The 24,264-nt window shown below is 41.5% G+C and overlaps 1 protein-coding gene across 2 annotated transcripts in view; it reads right to left on the bottom strand.

The window, feature by feature from the left end:
* YLPM1 (YLP motif containing 1) overlaps positions 1-18,675 on the bottom strand; it is a 64,341-nt gene extending 45,666 nt beyond the window's left edge. For both annotated transcript variants that reach the window (XM_002691007.6, XM_059890942.1), the window contains exons 1-4: positions 17,617-18,675; positions 8,005-8,241; positions 6,556-6,735; positions 4,260-5,251 (exon numbers count right to left, since the gene is read on the bottom strand). In XM_002691007.6, coding sequence (XP_002691053.1) covers positions 4,260-5,251; positions 6,556-6,735; positions 8,005-8,241; positions 17,617-18,492 — 2,285 coding nt within the window. In that variant the 5' untranslated portion in view covers positions 18,493-18,675. The remainder of the gene's footprint in view (positions 1-4,259; positions 5,252-6,555; positions 6,736-8,004; positions 8,242-17,616) is intronic.
* Between the last annotated feature and the right edge of the window lie 5,589 nt (positions 18,676-24,264).

Raw genomic sequence — 24,264 nt, 5'->3', positions numbered from 1 at the left:
TGCATTCAAAGGGGTATAGCTTTCCTTTTCTCCTTTGCTTTTTCTCTTCTCTTCACAGCTATTTGTAAGGCCTCCTCAGACAGCCATTTTGCTTTTGGGCATTTCTTTTTCTTGGGGATGGTCTTGATCCCTGTCTTCTGTACAGTGTCACAGACCTCTATCCATAGTCCTTCAGACACTCTATCAGATCTAATCCCTTGAATCTCTTTCTCACTCCACTGTATAATCGTAAGGGATTTGATTTAGGTCATACCTGAATGATCTGGTGGTTTTCCCTACTTTCTTCAATTTCAGTCTGAATTTGGCAATAAGGAGTTCATGGTCTGAGCCACAGTCAGCTCTTGTTTTTGCTGACTGTATACAGCTTCTCCATCTTTGGCTGCAAACAATACAATCAATCTGATTTCAGTATTGACCATCTGGTGATGTCCAGGTGTAGAGTCTTCTCTTGTGTTGTTGGAAGAAGTGTTTGCTATGACCAGTGCATTCTCTTGGCAAAACTCTATTAGCCTTTGCCCTGCTTCATTCTTTACTCCAAGGCCAAACTTGCCTGTTACTCCAGGTGTTTCTTGACTTCCTACTTTTGCATTCCAGTCCCCTATAATGAAAAGGACATCTTTTTTGGGTGTTAGTTCTAGAAGGTCTTGTAGGTCTTCATAGAACTATTCAACTTCAGCTTCTTCAGCATTACTGGTTGAGGCATAGACTTGGATTACTGTGATATTGAATGATTTGCCTTGGAAACAAACAGAGATCATTCTGTCGTTTTTGAGACTGCATCAGACACTATTAATTTCTATTTCTTGATTTGAGTAGTGATAACATGGGCCTCGGAGAAGGCAATGGCACCCTACTCCAATACTCTTGCCTGGAAAATCCCATGGATGGAGGAGCCTAGTGGGCTGCCGTCTATGGGGTCACACAGAGCTGGACACGACTGAGCGACTTCACTTTCACTTTTCACTTTCATGCATTGGAGAAGGAAATGGCAACCTGCTCCAGTGTTCTTGCCTGGAGAATCCCAGGGACGGGGGAGCCTGGTGGGCTGCCATCTATGGGGTCGCACAGAGTCGGACACGACTGAAGCAACTTAGCAGCAGCAGCAGCAACATAGGCCTAGCTATTCATGAAAATTTACTAAGGTATACACTTATGATTGTGTATATCTCTGTATGTTACTCTTCAATAAAAAAGCTTTATTACTGAAACTAAAAGACTCTTGGAAACCAACATTCACTAACATGACAATTTACTGGAGCAGGGGTAGTCTTCTACAAGACTTGGTGAATTCAATGATACATACACACATATACAGTTTCAAAAAGTTGCCTCAGAATCTCAACAATGTGGTATGCTATTTACATATAATGCAGTTATGTTACTTGAGTTCTTGTAAACCTTCAGTTTTTTGAAAGCAGTCTAAATCCAGATTTTTCAGAAAACTGTTAGCAGGATTAAGGTAAAAAATGCGAGCAGCATCTAATTCAGGGACAAAAAATGCCATTCTTATCAAAGCTGCAGGTGGAAAAAAGCTGGGAAAGGGTATCTCATACCTAAAAGCAATGTAACCTCCATTCACCAAGATTTCAGCAGACTGGAATGCAGGCCCAAACCTAACTAGATAAAATATAAAGTCTTAGAAAAAGAAAAGTAAAAAGACCAAAAACTGTACAAGTTCAGGGTGAGAGAGAACAGTAAGATGAAACAGTAAGATGTTTAATAACAGAAAGATGAAATAGTAAGAATAACAGTAAGATGAAAAAGACCTAGGAGGCCAAACTGACGTTACGCTCAACACGAGTCAACACCATGTTGACTGAAGCCACCCACCCCCCCCATAAAAAGCAGTATGTTCAGCTATAAAAGTACATTCTTTGTGTCAAAGTTAGTAACAGTCCTATGGTCTGCTCCATCTAAGTGTTCATTCTGAAGCAGACTGACAAACCAAAAGCTCTTCAAAGGACCATCAACAATAAAGCAGGAGAAAGCTAGGCACCATGAACATTATAGCAGGAGAAGGCTAGAACCCATGTTAGTGTGAAAAGAACAGAACTTCAGCTTATGTGATGGCAGGGCAGAACGGTTAAGGCCGGTGGACGGAGACAAGAGGATGGTCTTTAAACAATGGTAGGTACACACTGAAGAACAGGATAATTCATTATGTACTGCACCACACAGGCAGATCTAGAATCAACGTGTAGAAGTCAAGGCAACATATTAATACTCAATGTAACAAATAAAGTTTCTAGAAAACTGTATAGGGCAGTGCTGCTTACTGCAGTGGCAATGCTGAACATCATCAACTGCTTGTCACAGGAAGAGCAAAGGACTTAAGAGTGGATCAGAAAGCCTTGGATTCTAACCCCACCTCAACCATTTATTTGCTATGACATCCAGGGCAATTTATCTGTAACCTCTCCGAATCTCAGCTCCCTTTACCCATTTACTTCATAAGATGATGGAGAAGAACAAATTAGGTAACATGTGCAAGACCCAGGATGACAAACTAAAACGCAACACCAAGGTGAGTTGCTAAAGAGGGAAAACTGCACTGTTTAATTGCTAAGATACTCCTAGCGCTGAAATTATTAACTGTACCTTAAGGCAAGAAAAAACTTAAAATAGGTCCTAAATTTACAAAATCAAGATTTTGGTAGGCAGAAGAGAGAAAACATTATTATGCCAGAAAGAAAGGGAGCAGGAAACCTATGCTGTATAGGAACAACATAGGTTACAAGAATGTCACACAGCACGTCAGCTACCAGATCTAAAAGGTAATGCTCTCAATCCAGGAGTTAAACAGGAATTCAAATCAAGATGAAACACGTGCCAAATAAGCCAAGACTACAAATGCACTTCTAATCACTGACAGGATGAACATCACTGAATCACAGCATTAAACACAGTGCTTAACTAGCGCTCTTGCTCTTGGGACCCTCTAATCTCAGCCCCTACTGTTGCATGCAGGTTCACCTCCCCCACTTTATGATCCTGAGCAAGATACCCAATCCTCTCCACCCCTAGTTTATAAAGCGTAAATGTAGGGATAAACCTGTCAAGTTCACAATCTATCAAGAAGACTCCATGGGATAATATATGTAACGCTTCTGAGAAGAGTTCTGGTACTCAGAGGAATTCATGTCAATTGCCTCTAACTAGCTTTCATTTTTGTATGGAGTTTTGTTTTCTGAATATAAACTTGGGGAATAAATAAAAGACATATTTTGTTTTCAAATATTTAATTTAGGTAATGTAGATCCATCAACAGAGATGGGAAAACTAATCAATACTGATAAGTGAAAAATCAAGTTACGAAATATTACTTAGTACGACTCAATTTTTTATAACATATGTTTTAAAAATTATCTCCAGATGGTAGAATTAGGTGACATTTACTTTTTTCAATACTTTCCTATTCTGTCTACATTTTGTGTAAGGAGTATATATTTCCAGTACAATTTCCAACTGGAAAAAATTCTAACTGAAAATGTTTTTCTATAAGAAAATAATCATTTAGGCCAACTTTAGGAAAAATATTTCTACAAATTTGGAAAAATAAATTTAAGCCCTTTTAAAAGGTAAAAGAAAAAATTTAGAATCTATTGGTAAATATTTTTTGTGCTTTTCTAAATAAAAATGTGGTTCAGACAAGAGAAAAATATCTCCTAAAGAGAGGAAAATATAAAGGATAAAAGTTCCATGGGGGCAGGGATTTTATCTGTTATGTTATAGTCACTGCTAGAAGCACAGAGCAGAAACTTAATAAATATTTGCTGAACAAATGGATAAAAGTCCTGTTTACCCTTAAATTTCACTGCCTATTTCACTAGATACTTATTCATTTTTATCTCTAACAGCTAGCATATCATCTCACAAAAAGAAGTTACCAATCCAGTTATTTGTCAAATCAACAAAGAGTAAAAAAGATCAATAAATAAACAATGATTTTGAAGCTGAAAGTCAAAGTCACTAAGGAATTGGTAAGCATTATTTTAAAACCACTACATTCATCCTGGAATAAAATCTCTACATGTAGGATAAAAGCAGTGACATCAAGGAAAGGGGGTATGTTGCCATTTCTAGATTTCATTACGCCATGTCTAATGAGTGAATAATACTAACATTATGCATTGTAAATCAAGAATATATATAAAAGTATAAAAAGAATGTAAACGCCTACTCAACCTACAGCAGCAAAACAGCCACCATCCACCCCCCACTCCTTCCCACCCCCTCCCCAAATAAAAAGGCAGACCTACCTTGGGCCTCTTGGACCTTCCAAGTAACTGCTTCTAGGAGGATCTGGAAGCAGTCCACCTGACCTCCCTGGCATATCCTTGACTGTGGCGAGTGGCTGAGATGGAGCAGCTGAGGACTCCCCAAGTCCTTGCTCAGATGAGAACGAACTGTATGGCAGAGCAGACTTGCTCAGAGGAGCTTTGGAATTCACTTGGTCTGATGGGCCAAGGGCTGACTGCAGTGGAGGGTGGTAAACCGAGGGTGGGGCTGAACCAAAAGACACAGGGGTGGGCAGCAGCGCTGGTCGAGGTTTCTCGGGAACTTGTGAGTTCTGGGAGCTGGAGGCGGGTGGAACTGGGGCCGCTGTCAAGGGAGGAGGCATCCCCTGGGGAACTCCGGGGGGAGGGATGCCTGGAGGAGGTGTGGCCGAAGAGAGTGGGGCGAGGGGCATGACAGGGGGCGGTGCGGTCGAAGCCAGAGAAGGTGGTGGAAGCACCGGCGGCGGCCCTGCTGAGGACAGGGATGGTGGGGGGAGGACGGGCGGCGGCCCCGTGGAAGAGAGAGACGGAGGCATCACTGGCGGGGGCACAGAGCTCGGCAGAGACGGTGGCATCACAGGTGGGGGCATGCCAGGTGGTGGGACTGACGGCAGGGCTGGGGGCATCACTGGCGGCGGCAGCGACGGTGGCAATACCGGCGGGGGCATTGTTGGCGGGGGCGGAGGCATCTGAGAATAGGGGACAAACGGGGGCGGCATGGACATGTTCCCCATGTACTGGTTCTTCACGTTCTGAAGTGCGCTGACTTTGTCCTGGAGATAGGTCTGAGTGGCTTTCATGTGTCCCTGCCACGTCTTCCACTGCTTCTCATACTCCTGGAGCTGATCTTTGTGAGGGTAGGAGTGGAGCTGCTCCTCCCACAGCTGGAACTCCCGCTCCCATTCTTGGTAGAGGTGTTGGAACTGCTGCTGCTGCATCTCGTAGTGCCGCAGCTGCACGTCTACGGACATGGTCTACAAACAGAGGGATGCAAATGACTGTTAAGACATTCACAGAAGGGAAGTAATTTTAAGCTGAAATATCAAGGAGTCAAGGGTGTTTAAAGCCTTAGGAACTCGGACCACAAGACTAAGGAAGGCTAAGGATATGCTTGTTAAATCCCTTCAACAATGATCATTCGCCTTTCTCCTTTTAACTTAATTATGTAAGTTATCACAGAGTCAAAAAAAAAAAAATATCAACTGGACATCCTTTGTGGCGCAGTGGGTAAGAAATCTGCCTGCCAATGCAGGGGACCCGAGCTTGATCCCTGGTTGGGGAAGATCCCACATGCCCACAACAAAGCCCATGTGCCACAGCTACTGAAACCCATGCGCCTAAAGCCTGTGCTCGGCAACAAGAGAAGCCACCGCAATGAGAAGCCCATGCATTGCAGCTAGAGTAGCCCCCATCCTCTGCAACTAGAGAAAACCTATGCAGCAACAAAGACCAGGCACAGCCAAAAATAAATCAATTAAAAAAATAAATAAAAGGATATGCTTAAAAAAACCCAACTAATCACTAAAGCAAACACATATCTCAGCAGTTTTTAATATTACATATGGATCATTTTAATATTATTACTGAAAATGATCTGTTATAGACGTAAGTTTACACCTCAAAGATACAAGACATACAAGGATCTAAGTCACTTCATCTTTTGTGGTGTATTTGCACAGGCTTTCTGGGGTGGTTGCTTTGATCTTGTCAGTAGATTTTTGCTTGTCATACTTTTTAGGCAAAACACAGGTTAACTTGAAGCAACATAGGAAGTTCTGGTTCTTTTCTCTTTTTTTTTTTGGGGGGGGGGGGCAGTCTGCACAGCTTGCAGGACCTAGTTACCTGACCAGAATTGAATCTACACTCTCAGCAGTGAAAGCTCAGAGTCCTAACCACTGGACCGCCAGGGAATTCCCTGTGTTTTTTTAAACTGAAATATAGTTAATTAACGATATTGTGTATCAGGTGCACGGTATACACACACACACACACACACACACTCTCTCTTTTTCAAAATCTTTTCCATTATAGGTTACTATGAGCTGGTGAATATAATTTCCCGTGCTCTGCACTAAGTCCTTAGTGTTTACCTATTTCACAGACAGTAGTGTGTTATCTTTTAAAATCCACAGGTGACAAATGTGACAAATAACTACTTGGGCACTCCAGGGGGAACATCTGATACTTTTCCTTCATCACACTTAAATCTCTTTCATGAGAAACAAATCCCTTAAGCATCTGGGACAACTTTCCACATGTCCGTGAGGGAAGCTCTCACCTGGATGTGCGGCGGATGTTGTATAACCTGCTGGTACTGCTGCAGGATCTGCTGGAGCTGAGTGTGCTTCTGCATTATTCCCTGGTACTGGAAGCCAACTCGATGCTGCTGATGCTGCTGCCAGTGTGCGGCTGCAGCCTGCAACTGCTTCAACCTGGCATCTTCTTCCGGGTCCTCAGACTGAAGGTGAAAGAGGGGGTATGCTTTATTCTAACCATAAACAGCTTTATTCTAAGTCATAAACAAGAAACATGAATATGTAATAAAGTATTATGCTATAATAGTATGGTATCAGGAGAAGGCAATGGCAACCCACTCCAGTACTCTTGCCTGGAAAATCCCATGGACGGAGGAGCCTGGTAGGCTGCAGTCCATGGGGTCTTGAAGAGTCAGACACGACTGAGCGACTTCACTTTCACTTTTCACTTTCATGCACTAGAGAAGGAAATGGCAACCCACTCTGGTGTTCTTGCCTGGAGAATCCCAGGGATGGGGGGGCCTGGTGGGCTGCAGTCTATGGGGTCACACAGAGTCGGACACGACTGAAGCAATTTAGCAGCAGCAGCAGTATGGTATCATAAAGTCCAGAATCCCTGCAACTCTGGCTGAGAAAAGCTATTCTATCTTCAGATAAAATACTTAGTTCTGTTAAAATCTTAGTGTCTTACCCTGTGATCATGAATACTAACACAAAGGAATTTACAAATCCCACAGTCTTTGCTGTAATAATCACCTCACTGTTCCTCAATAGGATAACCATTTCCCCAGCAGAAAGTAATCCACAGTTAGTGTCCTTTCCACTATATGAGAAACCTCTTTTTCACCGTTAAGTCACTTTTCACCAGCTGACTACAGTGTAATCATTATGTTTCATTAATGTTTCTACATAAGGCTCTTGGGAGAACAATGACCTTTGGACCAATCTGAGGACTTTCCATGTGCCAGCCAGTAGGTTAAGCTTCAAGGATTATCACATTTAATGCTTCAATGGCTCTATAAGAAAGCTACAATTTAAATATGCCCATTTTTTAGATGAGGATATTGAAGTATAGAATGGTGAACTAACTTGCTCAGAGTCACCACCAGTAAGTAGCAGTGCCTGGACTACAGCACAGGCAGTTTGACAATAAAGCTGAATCTCTTAAATTATTGCCCTGTGCCATCAACATGAAAACATCCACCCTGGCATCCCTTTAGTGCTTAGAGATACTCAATTCAGAAGAGTGTCTAATTCTTCAATTTCACTTAAACCATGAAAAAAATGTTCTTTTCTAAATCCCTTGAGGCGTACATCTGATTATTCCACAAAAGAAATTTTACATGCACTTAAAAATGAAAAAAATATATCCATTTAAAACAAAGGTATATATATACATACACATTTATATATATGAATCAGAAAAAAAGCTGAATAACTTAAAAATACCAAGTAATTAATTTCATGGTTACCTGGGGCTCCTCAGGTGGGAGAGGAGGTGCTGCGTCTTCATTAGTGGGTGGTAATGGAGGCTCCTCAGATGCAGAGGGTTCTGGTACTTGGCTGGTGGCAGGTACAGTAACTTCTTCTTTCACTGGCTCAGCTGCATCCTTTGCTACAACAGGACCCTTTTTGTGTCCCGGCAAATGCACTTTTGTCCTCTGCTGCAAACTAAGCAGGTGCTGTCGATACCAATACTGCTGCTGTTCCTAGAACAGAAACCATTTTTTTTTTAAGAATTTTAGTTGACAATCCTACATATCTGCAATTTGGCTTTGACAGAGAGCTACATCTGTGTCTGTGTTCACGTACTTATACATAATAAAAGGCAAAGCTGAACTGAAAATGGCAAATAAACAAGATCTTTCCATTCCCCCCCCCCCCAAATGTATATAATTAAGTTAAACCAGAAGGGGACGACAGAGGATGAGATGGTTAGATGGCATCACCGACTCAATGGACGTGAGTGTGGGTAAACTCCAGGAGTTGGTGATAGACAGGGAGGCCTGGCGTGCTGTGGTTCAGGGGGTCACAGAGAGTCAGACACGACTGAGCGACTGAACTGAAGTTAACTCATACATATTAATTCAATATACTTCTCTGTCATTAAAAAAAAAACAAACAAACAAACATGCTTTTGGAGGTGAAAGCAGTCTTTCTCAAAAACGACCAGAGTAAATCCTTCTAGTATTCACAGCTACTTGTTTTTAACTTGCCTTTTAGTTTGTTCAGTTTTATCCATAGTGGTCTCATGATTAATGAATATAACCAAATAGTCCTACCTCCTTTCTTGGTCTTCTCTTTTGCATTGTCCTTCCCTCTTTTAAACCCCTGCTGTATCATTAATCTTTTCATTTTATTTATTTATTTTTGGCTATGCTGGGTCTGTGTTGCTAAGCAGGCTTTTCTCTAGTTGCAGTGCATGGGCCTCTCTCTGTGATGACTTCTCTGGTTGTGGAGCACAGGCCCTGTAGTTGAAGCACACAGGCTCAGTAATTACAGCTCCTGGGCTCTAGAGCACTGTCTCAACAGCTGTGGCACACGGGCTTAGCTGTTCCATGACATATGGGATCTACCTAGACCAGGGATTGAAGTTGTGTCCCCGCCACTGGCAGCCAGATTCTTTACCACTGAGCGACCAGGGAAGCCCTGTTATCATTAATCTTGCCATACCAAGGGATATATGCATAAATGAAAATACACTGTTTCAGAATGCTTTCTATATATTTTTAAAGTTTCACTCTGTCTTCCAAATATTACTGTAATTTAATTTTCTGTATGCTTATTTTGTGCTTCCACTTTCTAAAAACTACAATAATAAGTTTAATGTGGAAAAAAATTAGAAGATACAGTCTATCTTCATTATTCATGGATTCTGTATTTGTGAATTTGCCTATTTGCTAAAATTTATCTCTAACTCCAAAATCAACACTCAGGGAACTTTCACAGTCACTTGTGGACACTCAGAGATGGGCAAAAAATTTGAGTTACCTGAACTGCATGTTCCCAGCTGAAGCAGAAAATGGCCATGCTTGGCCTTTTTGTTTAGCTCTTATACTATAAATGAGTGTTCTTTTCAAGGTCTCTTTAAAGCCACATTTTTCATATTCCTGTACTTTTTGTTGAGGATTTTTCTGTTTAAAAAGCACACCCCTTATTGAATAGTTGATTCAATGTTCATGAATCAACAGTATACATTAAACAAGGTGTCTAAACAGAAACACATATGAAACAAAGTTATGTACTGACTGGTTGATGCAATCAACCAAAGTGACCAAAGGCCCACAGACACCTAACCCCAACAAGCACAGTGCTGAACTGTTATCTACTGTCCTAAGTGCAAGAAGACTGTGATGTGCCTTATGGAGAAAATATATTTGCATTGGATAAGCTTCCTTCAGGCATGTATTATAGTGCTGTTGGCTGTTGAGTTCAATGTTCATGAGTATCCATTAAACAAGGTGTCTAAACAGAAACACATATGAAACAAAGTTATGTATTGACTGGTTGATACAATCAACCAATGTGACCAAAGGCCCACAGACACCTAACCCCATATTTCCCAACTAGGAGCAAAGGTTCGGATTTCACTAATTCAGTATTATTGAAAACTTAATAAAACATAAAATACCTCATATAAAGAGACTCAACTACAAATAAGTAAACAAACAATAATTAAAATCAACTTTAAAAACTCACCACTCAGAAATAACTATAGGATCTTCATTTTCCCAGTGTTATATAAGTCCCCATGGTTACAAGGTTGTATAAGGGGGAAAAAAAGCCGTCGTAACACTAAAATATTCACTAATGAACTGCCCTATATACTTCTATAATTAACAACAGCATATATTTCTATTATAATTATAAAGATGCAGGATTTTATGAAAGTGATATTGGAGAACTTCAGAACTCATTAACGACAGGGGAGGATGGAGCAGAAGCATTACCAGTTAACAACCAAAAAGAATTCTTATAACATGAACTGCAAAAGAGGATGACATGAATATCCAAGGCTGAAAAACAGTCCCTGGAAAAATGCATGAATCCCTAAAATATTTTTTCAACATAGCCAAAAACAAAATAAATGATGACAGTATAGTGTTGTCATACAATTTTGTCACAAAAATTATAGTACAGAAATCTGATCTAAACTTTGTTCTTTATAAACTCTAAGACTCGGCTATTCTTTACAATTTTTGAGCTTTATTTTTCAAGACTGTGTCCCAAATCAAGGCTTTTTTTCCCTTTTTACAATAAACTTTTGGTTCTGTGTTAAACAGATTCATTTTACTTGAATTCACTGGGATTCATTATCTTTGGATAACCAGAATGTCCTATATTGTTACTATTTTATTGTATATCCTCTCTAATTTTCCACATGCAAACATACCTTATATTCTTTTCTCACTAAACACACTGTTTTGTTATCTGTTTTTTCATTCACAGAGTGTAATTTTCTTCAGAGAGATACGTCTCATGCTTTTCTCATATCCTACCTGGTGCTTAAGCACACTGCTGGAGCACACAGTAGAACGTCAGTAAGTGACTGCTGATCAGCTAAAGACTTCTCTTCTAGGCTACTAATTTCTATGACCTGAAATTTGCTGCAATCCATTAGGAAGAATAAATGCCATCTCACTAACTCCATCTTGAAGTCTGGGTCACAACTAGATTTTTTTCTTTTTCATTATCATACACATAATCATCAGCTCCTGGAATGTAATTACTTTTACTATCCAACATCAAAAAAAACAAAAACAAAACACTGCCATGGCAGTCAACAATAACATGGTATTAAAACATGTTCAACTCTCTTCCATTATTCTATGAAAATACTGAAAAACAGGCTTGCCTTTTAGCTTTAAAAAACTGATAAACTCTTTCAAGTAGAAGTTAAAAGTTTCCCTTTTCAAAGTTGTTTTGAAAGTATTATCAAAAGATACAAAGATGCAAACCATCTTTCATAAAACTAGAAGCCAGTGGCTATAGATAAGAAGATTCTTCAGATCTAGATTCTTTATCAATCTGCACCAACCTTATTTTCATGCTTTCTATCTTTGTCTTAGACCTAGTCTAAGGTTAAGAACCTTGTTAGGAGCTCAAGTACTTGTTGGTTTACGGACAGCATGCACTGCAGGTCTATTTCCATTTAATATGAACCCAATAAACAGAACCCAGTTCTAATTCAATCCTAGGATGAGGTTCTGGCACATCTTTAAAGCTCTACAAATGAATGATGATGAAATCATTCAGAAATGTCCTCAGTGATCTCAGAGAAGGCTGCTTTATCTCTATTTTAGAAATGAATAAAAACGTGCCTGGACTTGATAGAAGCTGAAATAGTAGCCAGTTCTTCTAAGTATCTCATTGTATCAGACAATTCCATTTCATATAGGATGTTAGGTCATTTGTAGAGGACAAACACAGTACATGTCACATTGAAAAAGAGACTGAATGGAGTTAAAAAGTAAGGATGTATTCACCACAAATACCATTACCAAAAAGATGCTAATTAATCCAGCAAATACTTACTGACTACTTGCTACCAGTACAGTAAGGAACTAGGTACTGAGTGATTCTCCAAGTAGGGAAATATAAAGAAGGAGGAACAGAGAGACAGAGAATGAATGAACGAATATATGTGTATATGTATGTGATGCTTTAAAGATTAATTCTGAAAGGTTGCCTTTCCTATCCAGGTTGATTAGGATAAATGCCTGTAACACTAAATATTCAATGCCAACTCCTAAAGCAAGTGGTTTAGGGAAAGGAGACGATAAAATGATGAAATGGATTTCCATTTAAAAAATTTACTTAAAATATTTATTTTCAGTATTTTTAAAGTTCACAGTCCATTCCAGGAATTAAGGTCACCAGATAATCTTCATCCCATTTTAGGGAAAAAACCAAAAACTCCTTTATTTTCCTCTTCCTCCAGCCCCTGCCTACATTCTCTCTCTCCTTCAGTCAAACTTCTTGAAAGAGTTGTCTATACTCACCATCCCCATTTCCTCACCTTCCATCATTCCTCAAATCAATGCAATATGGCTTCAGTCACTATGAAACTGCTCCTGCCAAGGTTAACAATAATCTACATGTCAGTAAATGCAAAAGATAACACACGGTCTTCATCTTGCTTGACCTCTCAGCAGTGACACAGCTGACCACTCTCTCCTAGAAACAGTCTTCCTCGCACTTCTGTGGCACTTCGCTGTCCTGATTTTCCATCTACTTATTTGGCCTCTCTTCCTAGTCATTCCCTTAGATACTGTGGTTCTGCAGGGCTAGGCTCAATGTCCTTTAAACTTAATTCTTACTCTATACACACTCCTCAGGAGACCTCATCCATTTCTGTGCCTTCAAATATCATTTTTATGCTGATGACTCACAAGTCCATCATATCTCTCAGATCTGGCTTCTAGAATCCAAACCCATACCTTACTTCCAACTGGACATCTCCATTTGGAATCTTTTATCTCAAGGATCTTAAACTCAGTAAATCTAAAACTTAAACTCATCATTTTCCTTTCATCCCCAGACCTGCTGTTCCCTCTCCTGTAGGCTGTTAGTATATAGAACCACCATCCACCCAGTTTCCTATCTCAGAAACCCAGGAAGCATCCCCGATGCCACCCTCTCCACTACTACTCAATCTCCAATTGGATTCTAGCACCTAAATATTTCTCCAGTCTTTCCACTTCTTTTCATCTTCTCCATCACCATCCAAGTCCAAGCCACTGTTAACTCCTGCCTGGATCACTCTCTAGATCACTCTTGCTTTTCTCGACTCCACTCTCCCCAAAGCAGAATGAACATTCAACAGGCCAATCTGGCACAACGGCCTATATAAAACCCTTCAATGGCTTCCTACTACCCTTAAGATGAAGTCTCACCTTAACCTTCAGTCAACCTTACTGAACTTTATTCTTTGAACTCCTATCTGGTCATTTCCTACCCCTTCTTCAGATTTCATTTAAATACTACTTGCAAAGGGAGATCACTTCAATGAGGTTAGCGCTCCCGGCTATATTCAATCATTTGAAAAATATTTATTATTCATCTACTATGTGTTAGATCCTGAGCAAGGTACTGTGACTATAATGGTGAACTTAAAAAAGCTCACCTTTTCCTATTCCTATGGCATAGTCTAGTGATATTTTCTATATTATTTTTCCTCAGCGCTTTACACTTCTCTTAATTACTTTTTAAATGTCTTTTCCTCCCATTGGAACAAATCCAATGAGAGCAGGTACCTTGCCTATTTTGATCACCATCTCATCGCTCCAGTACTAAGCGCAGTTCCTGGTACACAGTTGTTAACAAATATTTGAATATTAAATAATGACTAAAAACACTAATCAAAGTCAACAACTTTACTTAAGTTTTGAGCATAAAAAAATAAATTACAATTCATGAAAAAATAAAAGACCAGTATGCATTTTAGTTAGCCAGTCCTTTAAACTCAGAGAAAAGTTAATTCTTCAAAAATCATATTCCATTAAATCAACAACACTTTACGATGAAAACTAGAAATTAAATGGAAGACTATCAAGCATTTATCCTTTATATGCTAACTGCATTTCCAATCAAATAGCCCTAGTTTATGAGTGATAAAGTTTTTCTTTATGACATGCCTGATGGTAAATGTAGAAGAAATGGCAGAAAAAAAATCACCACATTGTGACCTCTAACTAAGAAATGATTTACTCAAAGACCATCAATCGATGAACCACTAAATGAAACATTAGATATGGTATTTATGGGAAGCTTTATAGGGGAGGAATCGGACTGTCACCCCCTGAGCAATCTTGGCACCACTACGGGATAATCGGGTACTCAGTGCCTCCTGATGGGATGCCAAAGAGGTACACCGCGCTCCCTAGGTTACAAAGTCCCCTTGCCAAAAGGTGAACTTAAACCTAAGAGGGTTTCATGGTTAACGTCTAGTTTATGAAACACATGGGAGAGAGGAACAAACCAAACACCACCATCAGGCAACAGACAAATTCACAACGTGGGACGTTCTCTAGGACAACCAACACAGATTTTTCATCAAGATCAATGGCAGGAGCAGAAAAAGAATCATAGAGACTGACCTAAATCAGGTGTTCTTAAGGGAGAGTGATTTTGCCCCAGGACATTTGGCAAGGTCTAGAACTATTTCTGGTTTTCACAACCAGGTGCTGTTAAGGCATCTAGCAGGGAGAGGCTGCTAAACATCCCGCAACACACAGTACAGCGCTGCAACAAAATTACCCTGCCCAAAATTGCCTCAGCTGAAGCCCGATCTCAACAAGCCCTCAAAACACTATTGAGTCCAGCTGGGAATTTTAACACGGAAAACAACAAGGAATTATTTTGATTAGTACGATGAGACAATAGGGGAAATGTAAATAGGTCAAGTATTAGATGATACATAGAAACCTGTTAATTTTGTCAGGTGTTATAATGTATGTTTACCTTAGAAGAAAGTCTTTAAAAAAAAAAAGACATCAATTAATTAAGAGTCCAGGAATGAAATGACGTGAGATCTAAGGGTCATGTGAAAATATTTCAGCAAGAACTACAATAAAGGCCTAGGTAAAGCATACATGGCAAAATCTTGATACTTGTTGAATCTGAGTGATGGGTAATGGGGGGGAGGATCATACTATTTTCTCTACTTTTGTGCATATTTAAAATCTTTCACCATAAAAAAAATTTTAATGACATACTCCAAAAACAAAATATGAATCAACTAAGAAGGGTTAATTGTCACGGATTGGCACTGTCATGAAGAAAATGTGTAGTATCTAATAAACCAAAGTATCCTAAGTCTAGAACACGACAACTCTTTTATCTTATTCAACACATCTTTGTGGAAAGCCGCCAGTTTGCAAGGCACTGTCCTAGGTGCTACAGGGGATAAAAAGGTGAACATAGAGAAGAGACTTTTGGACACAGAGGGGGAAGGAGAGGGTGGGACGAATTGAAAGAGTAGCACTTACATTATCATATGTAAAACAGATAGCTAGTGGTGAGTTACCCTATTACACAGGAAGCTCAACCCAGTGTTCTGTAACAACCTAGAGGGGTGGGCTGGGGTGCTGGGTGGGAGGGAATTTCAGCAGGGAGGGGACATATGTATCCTTATGGCTGATTCACATTACTGTATGGCAGAAACCAACACAACATTATAAAGCAATTATACTTCAATCAAAAATAAAAATTAAAAAAAAAATGGTGAGACAGTCTCTTTCTGCAAGGGCCTTATAATCTGAACAGAACAGAACCAAACCACATGGGTAAGCTGAGGCATGGCTTCATGGACAGCCTGATATCAGAGGGTTGAGGAAGTTGGGACAAATTCTAGACAGAGGTTTAAGAAGAAAAAAAAAAACACCTTAAGAGGCTTAGCACGGGCCTTCTTGTTCTGACCCATTCACACCTCTCAAATCTCATCTTCCACCACTTTCTTTCTGGCTGTCATCAAAGAATTTGAGGCACTGAATAGTCAAAGCACTGAAGATGTTCACCATAGACAAGGGTACAAAAGCAGAAAAGCAGTGTTCATGTTTATACTAAGGACTGGCTTGATTTGCCCCCACCACTACCAAAAAAACCCCCAATTCATTGGTTTCTCTAAAAGGCCAGAAAAAGTCTAGTAGAGATGAGAATATAAATGTCATATTTTGGCTTGGACTAACTCTGAGAATGTTTGGCAACAACAATAACAAGAAAAAAACCTAGCAATTTCAGAGAGGGGTGGTAAACGGGGAGAAATTCTGTCTATAACAGAGGAATCTGAGGAAATAACATGCTGCTGCTGCTGCTAAGTTGATTCAGTCGTGTCCGACTCTGTGTGACCCCATAGAAGGCAGCCCACCAGGCTGCCCTGTTGGTACTAATTTGGTGTAAGCTAACAGAATCTCTCACTCTACTGTTTTACCCCAGCATCTCAGCTGTTTTCTCCTCATGCTTTTCTTAATTTCTAATGCCAAACCACTGTAAACCCAAACCATCCTCAAACCCATCTTTTGGAAATCTTTTATATGCAAATCTGAGCTTGTAAATTAAAAGATTCTCTTTTCATTAGAGAAGCTAGGTAGATTAGGAATTGCTAAAAGTGTCTATTTTAAGAAATCAAAACAAATGATTTCTTCTCCTTCATCTTCTTTCCTAAGAAATGAATTCATTTATTACTGCTACTCTATCAATCTTTGACATGGAAGCATCACTTCAAACAGAAGTTGAGAAGGGCTCTCTCATGAATGGAGAGATGGCATGAACTTTTTTTTTTTTTTTTTTTTACAGCTTGGCCAAATTCCAAGGCTGTTACTCTGGAGTAAATGGTAACAATAATGCAATGCAGCAAATTGGTCATGTCTTAAAACTACCTTTAAGTGATGTGAGAAAAGGGCTGTATGGGGTCAATTCCTGAAAATGACCAACAGACTCCCAAAAAGGTCATATATGTAGACTTCCCTAGGTATGGCATATATATATCTATAAACAGGACGTTCCTGATTAGAACAAGATTTCCATCCTTCATTTGCTGAGATTAACTCAGCAAATTGACAGCTATTAGTGGCCCTTAACTTTCTTTTAAAGGAGCTAACTGGTCATAAGATTTATATTCATTTCAAGTGTCAGCCCTTTGAGAAGCTTTTTTTTTTTTTTACGCTGCCTCTCAAATACAATTTTAAGTTACAATTGTGGGCGCGGGGGGGGGGCGGTGGTGGTGCAGGGGGTGGTGGTGCGGGGGGAGGGGGAAGAAAGGCCCTTTGCAACAGCAACAAAACCTAAAAGGCTGGTTAAAGGAAATCAAAGAATGTATCTGGGAACTAACTCTTGATCCACCCAACTACTCTGGTGTCTAGAAACATCCTCAAACACTGTTCTTCTAATAATCCACGTTTAGCGGATTATAAAGCTGGTGTGTCAGATCCCTGACTTTTGTGAAATCCTTTGGAGTGTAAATTTGCTCGTTATTGTTGGGGGAGGGGGAGGGAATCAGGCCAAGCACTAGGTATAGCCTCCAGGGCCAGCTCATTTAGGGCCCTCTCGGTAAGAGACTCAGCTCTGGGCAGGAGCTTTCTTACCTGTGGAGTCATCGTAGAAGGGTCTGGCTCAGGGGCAGCTTGCTGCTGTTCAGCGCTCTTGTTCTTGGCCCCACTCTCCAAAGGTTCTTGCTGGACAGTTGTCTTATTCCCAGGAGGGGCGGACGGCGGTGGCGGAGCCAGCAGCTGGGGTTTAGAATGGCCTTGGGAAGGGCGGGAAGGAGATGCCTGAGAAGAGGGCAGATAGGACTGCGAATGGCTCATATAGGACTGCGAGGAGGACGAAGAGGAGGAGTAGGACGGCGTGGGCGCCAGGTAGGACTGGGACGGTGGGGACTGGGAAGGGGACGGCTGGGCGGGGGGCAGGTAGGGCTGAGATGAGGCCGGAGGGTAGTACGAGGGCGGCGGCTGAGGCGGGGGCAGGTAGGACTGAGACGGAGGCATGTAGGACCCGGGCGGCACCGGGGGCGACTCCGGGGGGGAATCCAGCTCCATGGGAACCAAACCAGGAGGCCCGTCTCGTTGGTGGTGGAGCATCTGATGTTTGTACTGCTGCTGCTTCTGATAGCTGAGGGCCGGCCCTGGCGGCGGGGGCATCGGCGGCGGCGGCGGCTGCCAGTCCCCGTAGCCGCCCCCCGGCATCCCCGGTGGGGGCGGCAGCGGGGGCGGCGGGAGGTGATGGGGCTGCAGCACGCACTGCATCTGCTTCTGATGCATCTGCTGCAACTGCTGGAGCTGAGCCAAGTGCTGCTCGCGGAAGCTCATGAAGCCGGAGGAGGAGGGGGCGGCGGGAGTCGTCGAGCTCGAGTACCCGGGCCCCGGCGAGGCCTCAGGAAGCGCCACCGGAGGCGGCGGCGGGACCGGCGGCGGCGGCGGGTAGTGGCTGCTCCCGCCATAGCGGCCCCAATTCGGGTACATATCGGGAGAAGAAGGGCGCGGCGCTCGTCCCGGCGCCGTTACTCGTCGCAACCGACCCTCCAGGAGCTGCGGCGGCGGCGGCGGCGACAGCCGGAACTCGCGGCGCCTACAGGCCCCGGAGCGTGTAAACGGAGCGCGCCAGTGCGCCGGCGCTACCGAGCTGGGCCCGCGACCGGGAAGGTTGGGGGACCGTACGAGCGCGACTACGCCTGCGCAGTGGCCACAGATCGGAGAACAAAGGCGAGATAGAGCGGCCCAGTCCTCAGCGACTCTCGGTTGCCATCTTTCTTCCGGTTAGGATAATGTCGGGGCGAGTAGAAGGTTCCCGTAGAACCATAGAGTCTCATCGCTGAAAACGGTGGTAGAGATCCTATCGCTCTGCGGGTTCATTTTTGAATGGAGAAAAAAAAAAAAAAAATAGGTTCCATTCACAATAGCAACGATCGCAACAACAACAATTAAAAAAAAACACCTGTGAAGCAGGTAGGACTAACACTAAAAAGAAATATGTAGAATCTGTGTGAAGGAAACTACAGAACCGTAGCGAATCATATCCGAGTGGAATAAAATTAGACTTGAAATAATGGAGATGTTTACCATGGTTCTGAATGAAAAGAAGAAAAAGTATAAAGATGTCAGTTCTCAAATTAAGTGAATAGGCTTCAGTCAGTTCTAACAAAAAAATCCAATTGGGAACAAATCTGTGATGATGTATTCTGAAGACGGAATGTAAATCTTCACCAATTCCTGCAGGTATTGTAAAAGCGGAGAAAGGAAATTCTTTAGAATAATTCAATGCAGAAAAATTTACGTTGGAGAATATCAGCCAAGGGGAAGAGAGTAAATGCCAGATAACAAGATTGTCCAGAGAGGACTAGATTGGATTTAGAAAATAATCCAGTCTCATGTAAGACTAAACAGGAACTCCTTTGGCTTGAATGAATCGCTGAAAAACAAAACTGATACACCCTGAATTCTGAAAAACAAAACAAAAAACTATGAGACTGTTAACTGTGTCAACGTGTCAGTTCTGCATCACTCAAAGATTTGACATTGCTTCTATCCTAACAACCCAGATCTTCACCTCTCTTAGGAGGGGAATGTGAGTAGAAAGTGGGGCAACTAAGTATCCTTCAGAAGAGCTTTTCATTCTCAAATAGAAATTTAGTTGTGTGCCTTTTAATTTTTATTGAAATATAAAGTGCATACCTATAATTGCAAATCATACATACAGCTAAGTGAATTTTCACAAACCAATCACTCTTGTGTTCAGATCAAGAGACAGAACATTACCCAACTCAGAAACCCACTTACTTGTAATTTTAATATTTTCAATTGAAATTCTTGAAAACTATAGAAATAAATGTAATTTCCTATAGAACGGGCTTAAGGAGAAAGATTTTTATGATTAATGAGAAAATAATCTCATTAGATGCAGAAAAAGAATGTGATAAATTTCAGTATCCATTTTTTTTTTGGTGGGGGGGGCTGCCTTGGGGCCCACTGTGTGCAGGCTTTCTCTAGTTGCAAGCAGGGGCTCCTCTAGTTGCCGTGCACAGGCTTCTCCTTGCAACGTCTTCTCTTGTTGTGGAGCCGGAACTCTAGGCATGCAGACGCACAGTTGTGTCACACAGGTTTAGTTGCCGCACTGCATGTGGGATCTTCCCTGACCAGGGGCCAAATCAGTGTCCCCTGTATTGGCAGGCAGATTCTTAACCACTGAACCACCAGGGAAGTTCTCCATTTATGATTTTTTTAAAACTATTTACTTTCTTAATTAATAAATTTGGCTGCGTCAGGTCATAGGTGCGGCATGCAGGATCTTTAGTTGTGGCATGTGGGATCTAATTCCCTGATCAGAGATGGAACGCAGGCCCCCTGCGTGGGGAGCACGGTATCTTAGCCACTGAACCACCAGGGAAGTCCCATCCACTTTTAATTTTTAAAAAGATTTGCAAGTCAGAAATAAAAGGAAACTTCCTTGATCTTATACACAGAGTACTTACTAAGAAAACTACAGCAGACATCACAATGCTGAAAAGTTGAAAGTTTTCCCACTGAGATCAAGAACAGATGTTCACTACTATCACATCTGTTAAGCGTTGAATTTTGTTCCTCCCCCACCCCTAAAAGATTTTTAGGTCCTCACCCCCAGCACCTCAGAATGTGACCTCATTTGGACATAGGGTGGTCCCAGGTGTTGTTTGTTAAGATGAGGTCATACAGGAGTAGGATGGGCCCCTATCCAATGTGACTAGGCTCCTTATAAGATGACCATTTGAAGACAGCACACAGAGAGAATGCCATGTGATGCTGAAGGCAGAAATGGAGTCATGCAGCTGCAAGCCAAGGGATGGAACAGGTGGAACAAACACTGCCAGTGGGAGTGTAAATTGGGATGACCACTCTGAAATACTGTGGCACTATCTAGTAAAGCTGAGCAGCCCCAGAGCCTATGACCTGGGAATCCCACTCCAACAAAGCATATAACCAACAGAAATGCATACATATATATATATATATATATGTTCACCAAAAGACATGTATAAGAATATTCATAGCAAATACTACTTGTAATGACTGAAAACTGGAGAGCAACACAAATGTCCACCTGCACTAGAATAGATAACCAAATTTGTATACTTTACAAGGAAATACAAAACACCAAAGAAAGAATGATCCAAAACTACATGAAACAAACTCAGATGAATCGCACAATGTTGAGCAAAAGCAGCTAGACAGAAAAGAATATATACTATACGTTTGCACATATATACATTCAAAAATAGGTAAAATTGATATATAGTGTTGGAATTTAGGACAGTGGAGGGACAGTGACTGAAGGGGGCAGAAAGGGACTTGCTGATGCTGATTCTTCATCTGGGTGCTGGTTGCATATCTAGGCTGGGTTTATGAGCAATTCATCATCTATACTATTTTTTATTTGAACACTTCACTGTTTGTATAATTCAATAATGTACCTCCAGGAAGACTGTGAAAGACAGAAGTTCCAAAGAATATTTACTGTAAAATTGACTTTACAGATTGTTCAAAAATAGGCAAAATGAAATCATAATGTTGAAGTGAAGATAGTGCCTTTGGGGAGAAGGAAAATGTTAGTGACTGGGATGGGTCACAAGTAGGGTTTTTTGTTTTGTATTTAATATTTACTTATTTATTTGGCTGTATCTGGTTTTAGGGTCAGCAGGTGGGATCTTCCTTGCTGCATGCAGAATCTTTTTGTTGCTGTATGTGGGCTTCTCCAGTTGCAGGGTGACTTATGGGATCTTGTTCCCCAACCAGGGATCGAACCCACGTCCCCTGCATTGGAAGCATTGGAAGGTAACCACTGGACTGCCAGGGAAGTCCCATAGGTAGGGCTTTAAAGGGCTAACGATGTTCTAATTCTTGAACCAAGTGGTAATTATGCAAATATTTCCTTGTTAAAACTTACTGAGCTGTAAATTTATCCTTTGCCGCTTTCTGATTGTGTGTTTTATACCTCACAAGTTTTAAGTTTTTAAAAGAGTGGGAAGGAGAAGAAAAGTGATGATAGTGGTAAACTGAGAAAGATGAGATTAGATGGCCAAAGGTGGAAACCTTTCTCTTGGCCTTTTCCTTTCCTACCTGGCATGGTAGGTTCTTGCTGTCAGGCCATCTATCCAGAACCCCTCCCGCAACAGGGGTCTTTCATCTCTTCCACAAGGGGAAACAGCACTGATGTTTAAAACAGGTCCTTCCACATTTCCCTCATTGTTTTGAGATAAATTTCAGCATTGTTCTAGATGCTAAAGGAAATCTTATCCCTTACATTCTTACTCTGGGGGAACTAACATACAGTTGGCCATTCCAGTCTTGTAGCTTGCACAATTAATTTTCAGAAGTCACAGCAATCTTCATTATACAGAACCCCTGTCTCCAGAAAATTCTTTAAAGGAAGCCTCATTGTTTGTGTGATACTCTTCTCATGATGTTTTAATAACATTGAATTCACATTATATGACCTACCTCAAGCCCATTTTTTAGAGACTAGTTTTACTAATCTAGAATGCAAAGAGTAAAGAACAATAAAAATGTGGTGGTGGTGATTTAGTTGCTAGGTCGTGTCCAACTCTTATGACCCCATGGGCTGTAGCCTGCCAGGCTCCTCTGTCCATGGGATTTTTCAGGCAAGAATGTTGGAGTGGGTTGCTATTTCCTTCTCCAGGGGATCTTCCTGACCCAGAGATTGACCCCTAGCCTCCTGCAATCCAACCCCAAGCCCGTTTTTTAGAGACTCATTTTTCTAATCTAGAATACAAAACCTAAAGACCCATATTGCCAACATCTGCTGGATCATGGAAAAAGCAAGAGAGTTCCAGAAAAACATCTCTTTCTGTTTTATTGACTATGCCAAAGCCTTTGACTGTGTGGATCAAAATAAATTGTGGAAAATTATGAAAGAGATGGGAATACCAGACCACCTGACCTGCCTCTTGAGAAACCTATATGCAGATCAGGAAGCAACAGTTAGAACTGGACATGGAACAACAGACTGGTTCCAAATAGGAAAAGGAGTACATCAAGGCTGTATATTGTCACCCTGCTTATTTAGCTTATATGCAGAGTACATCATGAGAAACGCTGGGCTGGAGGAAGCACAAGCTGGAATCAAGATTGCTGGGATAAATATCAGTAACCTCAGATATGCAGGTGACACCACCCTTATGGCAGAAAGTGAAGGGGAACTAAAGAGCCTCTTGATGAAAGTGAAAGAGGAGAGTGAAAAAGTTGGCTTAAAGCTCAACATTCAGAAAACTAAGATCATGGCATCTGGTCCCATCACTTCATGGCAAATAGATGGGAAACAGTGGTTGGCATCTGGTCCCATCACTTCATGGCAAATAGATGGGGAAACAGTGGCTGACTTTATTTTTCTGGGCTCCAAAATCACTGCAGATGGTGATTGCAGCCATGAAATTAAAAGACACTTACTCCTTGGAAGGAAAGCATATTAAAAAGCAGAGACATTACTTTGCCAACAAAGGTCCGTCTAGTCAAGGCTACGGTTTTTCAGTGGTCATGTATGGATGTGAGAGTTGGACTATAAAGGAAGCTGAGCACCGAAGAATTGATGCTTTTGAACTGTGGTGTTGGAGAAGACTCTTGAGAGTCCCTTGGACTGCAAGGAGATCCAACCAGTCCATCCTAAAGGAGATCAGTCCTGGATGTTCGTTAGAAGGACTGATGTTGAAGCTGAAACTCCAATACTTTGGCCACCTGATGCGAAGAGTTGACTCATTGGAAAAGACCCTGATGCTGGGAAAGATTGAGGGCAGGAGGAGAAGGGGACGACAGAGGATGAGATGGTTGAATGGCACAGAGGATGAGATGGTTGAATGGCATCACCGACTCGATGGACATGGGTTTGAGTGGACTCCGGGAGTTGGTGATGAACAGGGAGGCCTGGTGTGCAGCGGTTCATGAGGTCACAAAGAGTCAGACACGACTGAGTGACTGATCAGAGCCATGAAATCATAATCTTATTCAAAATGAAGTAAGGGATGAGTTAAAGCACAAATCACATGGGAGGTTCTGTGTGGGAGACTCTAGAGGAAGTCAGCTGTTAATTGCCAAGGCTGTCAAAATCAACACATGAGTCTTCTCTGGCTTAGGTTTATAATCCAGCTGCACTTCTCTCCTTATGTTTCATTCTTGCTGTTACTAGGGTGAGGGCTGGGATGAGGAGACAACATTTGATTGGTTAGTGGTTTGAAGCTGTATTCTGATTGG

The sequence above is a fragment of the Bos taurus genome, chromosome 10 (genome assembly GCF_002263795.3).
Source record: "Bos taurus isolate L1 Dominette 01449 registration number 42190680 breed Hereford chromosome 10, ARS-UCD2.0, whole genome shotgun sequence".
NCBI lineage: Eukaryota > Metazoa > Chordata > Mammalia > Artiodactyla > Bovidae > Bos > Bos taurus.
This window is presented reverse-complemented; position numbering and strand designations above follow the sequence as displayed.